Raw genomic sequence first — 7,371 nt, forward strand, 5'->3', positions numbered from 1 at the left:
TTTTGTGTATCTTAAATGTGTACATTTGCCCTTCATTTAGAAAATCTGTGGATAACGAAATGTCTAATGAATTCACAGTGAAAACTTCTTTTTTGACAAGTTATAACATGACCTTTTCTCTTTCTTTAGACATGTATGGAGGTATTAGAAGCCTTGTGTGATGGTAGCCTAGGAGACTGTAAAGAAGCTGCTGAAGTTTATAGAGCAAATTGTCATAAGCTTTTCCCTTATGCTTTGGCTTTCATGCCTCCTGGATATGAAGAGGATATGAAGATCACAGTTAATGGAGATAGTTCTGCAGAAACTGAAGAACTGGCCAATGAAATTTGAACATCATTAAACAAGCAAATGGAATGACTTTGGACCATATCTAGTGTATAATATTTTTGTCACGCACCTGCTGCATTGCTCTAACTTACACAGAATGAGAAGAGTAAATGTTCTTGCCTTCAAATAGTGTTTTACTTTTTTTATCCTGCTGAAAAAGTATATATAAAATATCTAACATATTACAGGATATAGGTTCAGTTTCTTAAAAAATTAAAAGCTGCTAAAATTGAGGGATTAAAAAAAGATACCTTATTCTATTCCTACCTACCCACCCATGTTTTTTAACTAATTTATATAAAATCTGGAGGCTGTTACAGCTAACAAAGCAGGTGTGTGGCAGAAATATTACTTTAAAATTTGTCTTGTGAGATTTTACTATATCTCAGACAGCATAAACGCTGTTTTAGCACTGGATTCTTTCACTGAGCACAAAGAGTTGTTGGGGCTTTAGCATCTGACTGATTTTGTTACGGGGTTGATTCTGACCATAGGAAGTATGCAATGTGAATCACTATTTACAGAGAAAACCTACAACAGATGCTTGATGTTGTAGAAGCTGGGACATATAGATACCAAGCAGAATTATAAGCAACCTAGAGGGTGTTCAATACGCTTGTTGTGTTTCCAAAATTCACTGTACATGATCAGTTTGGTGTTCTTGTACCACAGTTTTTAACTGAAGGAACCAGTTGGAACAATCTCAATTTTAACTAAAACTTGAAGAACTAAAATAGCAATGCAAACCTTTCAGCATTGTTTTGGCCAAACTTGTTAAAACTGTAATGCAAGAACCAAATGCACTGTGATGTGGCACCAACTAATTAGCACGCATGAATTTTTTCACCCAAGAGTGAAAAAAGAAAATCTACCATGGCTTGAAGTTAAAGAGCAGAACTCCTGACTACCATTCTATGACTGATCAAGAGACTAATAGTTAAAAACCTCAGCAGGCCTTGTTCACGATATGCAGAAAAAAAAGTGCTGCAGTTTAGATACCTCTGGAATTTTTCCACAGTGTCACAGGTTTGTAATACTTGAAGCCCTACATTTCTAAGAATATATTTCTTGCTCAGTTGTTTCAGGCAAGCCCAAGACTTTGTAATTTTTAAAGGGCCCAAGATTTTTTTTTCAATAACAGACCAGCTTCTTTTTCCTGCAGTTACAGATGTAATTTCCTTTTTGTTGTCAAACATAAGGTACCAAATATGATGCAATAAATTGTTTTGAAAAACAGTTGTGTGAATATTTCAACTAATCTGTGTTGGGCTTCTGTGAAAATACACAGGTGGAAACAGAGGTGCAAGCCAGAGGCAGTGTAATGTGCTGTACAACTAGTGCCGATGGGAGCGTTTAGAATGGGCCGAGTGCCGATGTCAGGGAACTCCGTAATGCAGGGGTAGTGCTGCTCCTGCATTCAGATTTCAGTGAGGGCCAGGATGGTGGCAGGTACTATGAATGTAATTCCTAACTTATCATTTGAAAGGAAAACTGAAAACTGCAATTTTGATGGAGAAAATGAGCCTTAAAATGTTAAACCTGTATACTGAGAACTGGCCTCGGGCTCAATATTCTCATTACATTTGCAAGATTTGAGCAAATTAAGTATAAAGTGAATCAATTGTATATATAATTGACCTTTTTGTGGTACTTTTAGTTTATAGGAAGTATATTCTAAAGGGAATTTTCAGGAGACCTTGTCCTTCTACTGATTGAACAGTTGTGCTAAACTCAACCTTTCATAGTACGTGACCTGCATTCCGCGTCCCAGTCTAACGATTTAGTGATGTAAAGAGAAGTACAAACTGAACTCCAGTGCTTTGTTATGTTTTCTTAACTGGCCCTGTCTCAGGAACATCTTAACAGATGGCAAAAAAAACAAACAAACAAAAAACAAACTTTTTTTCAACTTCTCCTATGAGTGGCAACTGAAGTTCTTATTGTTGGGAAAGAACACTAGTGCTACCTCTGCCACTACTGAGGTGTTGGGAGGAGGCACCAGCCATATAATAGGGGGTGTATGTGTGAATTATGTTTAAACTCTACTGTATATTGAAATGAAATTCATATATTTGTCTTGATAATGTTCAAATGATGTAGATTGTCTTAGAATGAAAATTCATAAATACTCAGAACTCTTGATGCAGATGCCACCCGTGAGGAGCTAAATTCCTAACATGTATATTGTACTCCAACCCAATTTTACTGGAACTATTGAATAAATATTTTATTTTCTTTCAGGTTTACTTGATAGTGGATACATTGTCTGGTGTCAGAGGACCTTGACAGGGTTCATTTTATGTCCAGACAGCACCCCTACAACATTGTACTGTACTGTCTTGCTCTGAGTAGTATCAACTGGATCATCTCACATTTGCCTCATTCACTCTATTAATTCCAAATGATACTGTGGGGGAAAACAGGGTTAGAAAAACAAGTGGGGGAAAAATGCAGTGATGTTGTATTCTAAACAAGTGCCTTATGTTTATTGCTGAGAACTGGTGTTATCAACCCTTTTCAGAAGAAAGGGTCCCTTGACCTGTATTAACATAGGAAAGTAAAGTTATTTTTGTTTTTCTTTATATTTACTACTCTTGTCATTTCTCATTTAAAAATTAAATTCTGACTAGGTTAGTTTATTCAGCTTTAATTAGATAGTTGAGTCCTACATTTTCAACATTTTTCTGTATTTATTATGCACAAAAATAAAGTGTGATCTATAATAGCATGGCTAAAAGTAGTCCCAATATTAGTGAATAGCTTTTCCATGGGTTTTATCAGTCCCTTGTTTTCCAGTGATGTTTGTACTCCATGGTGTGTTGCTGTTAGAGCTGTGAAATGAAAGCTGTGATTGTAAGAAGAGGCCAGAAAAGTGTGGTCTAGTTTCAGGTAGGTGGTGATAAATTCAGGGAAGTCTCCTGCACAATTTCTAGGAATATTCCAGTTGCCGCATGTAGCGTCTGTTTGGGAAAAGGTAAAAAATGAAGTGTTAAATTTTCTTACAAGATACATATATACGTAGTAATTACTAGCCTTAAATTTTAAACTAGCTGAAATGAGTTCAGAGAAAGACTGACCTGTCAGATGGAAGGTGTAGTCTTCCTGTTCTGGCTCATGCTCCACTTTAAGTTACAGGCAAGGTTTCTTGATGCCATCCAGCTACCATCTAAACTTTGTTGAATCCACTGATGAAACTAAATTAAAAAGTCACATGAAATGGCTGTATTGCCCCATAGGGAGCTGAAGCCTTAAGTTTTGTTTCAATTTTGATGATTAGAAATCTCACTACTTGTAGCAATAAAACATTTTTGGAAAAGGTTATTGTTCTTTATTGAATTGCACCTTCACCTTTTTTAGTATGCAACCTACAGGGTTAAAAGTACTGGTAGTGTGCAGGAGGTTCTGGAGAAAATGCACATTTCAATAAAGCAGGAGAGTATATTACATACGGTAGGTTATACAGCTGAGTTAACACTGCTACCTCCGGCAAGACCTACTCCTTTTATGATGACATAAAGATGGGCAGGAGGAAAGGGAGCAGTATGTGGCAGAAGGCAGGTCTTCAAGGTTTCCAGCCTCAGTTTATCCAGTTGCCTTGGAAATGACACCATCTTGGGATTGTAGCCAGAAGAAAAAATTGGTACTGTTTAACATAGAACTCTTACTAAATTGTCAATGATAGTCAAGCTTGCAATATTAATGTTCAGTTCTCTTTATAGAGTTCTAGATGCCAAAAACAATATGGACTTTGTTTCAAGGTGGCTTGTAAAGTTGATGCTTGGCAGTCTAACAAAGACTGTAATGTAGTTCTTAAATTTTTATATTAGGCCTTGTGTCTATTTTAATGGTCTATTATTTCACCCAAGTGGTATAATTCTTAACAGATAATGATCTTGATCTTGAATATGTGATGAAAAATTTCCTGTGATATATAAAGACTCTGCTGTTGCTAAGTCAACTTCGTCTCAATAAGTACAAATTATCCTCTCGTTTAGAAACAACATAGCAAAGAGACTTTTGGAATATGATTTAGGTCCCCTGGCTTGCTTTCAGCTAATAATTACGTCTGCCTTCTATATCTAGTTTCTTGTGCATTGTCTAAACAAACAAGAAGCCTTTCTCCATGCATTTTATGTTATCTTTCTAGTCTACTATAATTTCCTAATGGGCTTTTATGAACTTGCCACTTGTTTACTTTTATCTGCAAGTTTATCAGGTCCATTGCCTAGTGCTTGATACTTTATCACAATTGAGATAGGTGCTGAGTTTTGAAAGTGTTCTTCCAAAACTCAGTGTTTCTTCATTAATAATGAATAATTAAATTAGCTACCACTTTTTGTCTTTCAAATTATTTTGCCTTCAAGTAGTCAGACTGCTGGTTGATACCTTTAAAAGTGAAAAGGGAGCCCTTTAAAGAAGTAAATAATAAACATCTCCCAGATCCTTTAAGTTCTGAACTGTGGAATACAAAATACTAATTCTTCCCTTCATTAACTTAATTAAAAATTTTACTATGCCTTAATAACAGTAATAGGTATTCAGAAACATGTATTCAGCCAGCATTGTTTACTGTTGGCATAACTTGCTTAGATCTGACTTAGAGTATTCCCGTTCACCTTCTTGTGCCTGTCTGTTGATCTTCTGCAATTTCCTCAAAATACCACAGATCCATTATATTTTGCCTAAATGTTGAAAACATTTCTCACGTCTCATTTTTGTTTTTTTCCTATAGTTTGTCAATGGATGGTTGTGACTGGCCTTGTAGGAAGCAGATGACTGGAGGACCATCCTCTAACTTTTTCAGTTGCCTGTTCATTGTCGCGTAAATTGGCAGCGAATCTACTCACCTTCATGTCTTTAGCAACCAGCCACCCAGGTAACATCACATCCAGTGGAATTAAGCCGCTACGGAGACTGTCATTCAGTAGTTGCTTCTCATCTAAAGAGCATGAGGGGATTGGTAACACACACACCAACCACGTACCTAGGAAGCTCTGTTGTCGGTAGCCTATCTCTACTTTTAATCAGTACGAGTAAGGAGACGCTGGGTAGGCTCTGCAATGGTTATTTCTAGACACATGACCTATAGCCAGTGTTCATCACAACCAGAAGCTGTGCTCTACAGTTGATCTTTACGTAGGCGATTGAATCCTTTTACGTCATTAACTTAACCCTGTTTATTAAAATCCCAGGGGAGCTATTTTAAAAAACAAACAACCTTCAAAACCTGGGCGTACCTGCAGAGATTCTGATTTGAATGATCTGAAGTCAGGCCTGGACATGGGTGGTCGTCTCCTCTTCCCCTGTACCCCCAGGGATTTTAAGGCTTATCCAAAGTTGAGACCCATTGTCCTTGATGAAATTTGAAATATTTTATAGTATTGACTTTTTTCCTTAGATTGAAGAAGCAAGCAACTATGTAAGTGCAAAAAGATTAACTTTCCCCCATCTTAACATTTGGGGGAAGAACTTAACGTTTGAACTTTCTGTCAAGACTTTCTGGTTATTTTCAAAGTCCATGCTTTTCCCTACTTAAATCATGCTGCTACTATACTATCGGATATGCTGGTGTTCAAAGAAAAAAAAATCACTTCATAGATTGGTTGGATGTCATGATAACTTGTCTCCATTGAAGCAACTTTTCAAATAATATAATTGTCATGGATAGATAGATGCTCGAGTTTTTGAGTAGATGAGTACCAAAGCAGAGTATGGACTTTTAAATAAGAATGGGTGCTAGATAGTACTCCCTGGAAATCCATGCATACCTAACTCCGAAATACATGTTTTTTCTCCCTAAAGGACTGCATTTTACATAAACAAGTAGATTACTGTTACAGATCTCAGATGTGAAAGGAACCATGATTCTTGGACAGACAGAATTCAAAGCTTAATGTTGGCCCGTTAGTGTAGAACCTGGAAAGGAGATTTACATAATATACAGTCCTATATCAAGCTAAAACCTGCTTTGTGAGATCTGCTGAAGTAACATTCTGGGTAGATATCCCAAATCTATCCAGTCTGGTGTTTTTCTTTAGTAAAATAAGAGTTTTATAGACAAGCCTCTATTCTGTCTAGCTCGTTCTTGGCTGGTGAAAGGATTTAATCAATGAGTCTGGTTTTGATAGTGTTCTTACCTCACCTTGGCAAACTGGAAAATCTAAATTGTTTTAGTTTCTTCACATAGAAGCCTGGTTAGTTACTTTTCTCTGATCCTTGTGACTAAATGCCCACTTTGTGGCTTGGTTCAATAGTGTGATGTAGTTGAAAACATAAGCTTTTAGGTGACAGAACTAGGTTTAACTCCTGGTTCAGGTGCCTTAGGATAATAAGAATTTCTAGTTCATAGTTCTTGGAAGGATTAAGTAACGTATATACTGTATAGGAAGTGATTAGCACAAGGCCTGACACATAGTAAGCATTCATTATAAATACTAGTATTTGCAAAAGGATATTCTTTTCTGTTTGTCAGTATTCAACTTGGTTGTCTTTACTGACTGCAGTACAGTGGGCCAGCATATTCAGGAAATAGTTTATAATCTTTTCCTAGATACTAACAGCTCAGTGTTTTTCCCCCTAGTATTTTACTTCACACTTGTGAGAACTTTACATTGTTTTGTCTTTTCTCACGGTAGAGAAAACCACCTTTAATACATCCATCCTTCGTGATCATTTTTACATTCATGGAAACTTGTACTAGTGTTAGCGAACTTGACAGATTTCTTGCTGTTGCAGTTTATTTAGAAGATGTGAAATTAGGCCAGTCTCAGTGTCCATCCTTCTGTCCATCCAGTAGTTAATGAATGCGTGTTACCCCCAGGAACTGTGCTTCGTATTGGGAATAGATGACATAGTCCTTGCTCTCACATTTTTTACAGGCTAGTAAAGAAGACAGACAAATCAAGAAATGAGTGCAGCCGCAATTTATAAACCCCTAGAGTCAGTACTCGTTTCTTTTTGGATGGACTAGGAAAAGCTTGACAGAATATTCACTAGAGCTTGGAAAGATAAAGACCAGTTTCCTAGACAGACAGTAGGTAGCAC

The 7,371-nt window shown here is 36.8% G+C and overlaps 1 protein-coding gene across 2 annotated transcripts in view; it reads left to right on the top strand.

Annotated features, from left to right (window-relative positions):
- The window catches only part of NAA15 (N-alpha-acetyltransferase 15, NatA auxiliary subunit), a 79,455-nt gene extending 76,882 nt beyond the window's left edge, over positions 1 to 2,573 (top strand). For both annotated transcript variants that reach the window (XM_045798946.2, XM_045798945.2), the window contains exon 20: positions 130 to 2,573. In XM_045798946.2, coding sequence (XP_045654902.1) covers positions 130 to 330 — 201 coding nt within the window. In that variant the 3' untranslated portion in view covers positions 331 to 2,573. The remainder of the gene's footprint in view (positions 1 to 129) is intronic.
- Positions 2,574 to 7,371: the final 4,798 nt, after the last annotated feature.

The sequence above is a fragment of the Ursus americanus genome, chromosome 13 (genome assembly GCF_024610735.1).
Source record: "Ursus americanus isolate L20-20 chromosome 13, mUrsAme1.1.p, whole genome shotgun sequence".
Taxonomy (NCBI): domain Eukaryota; kingdom Metazoa; phylum Chordata; class Mammalia; order Carnivora; family Ursidae; genus Ursus; species Ursus americanus.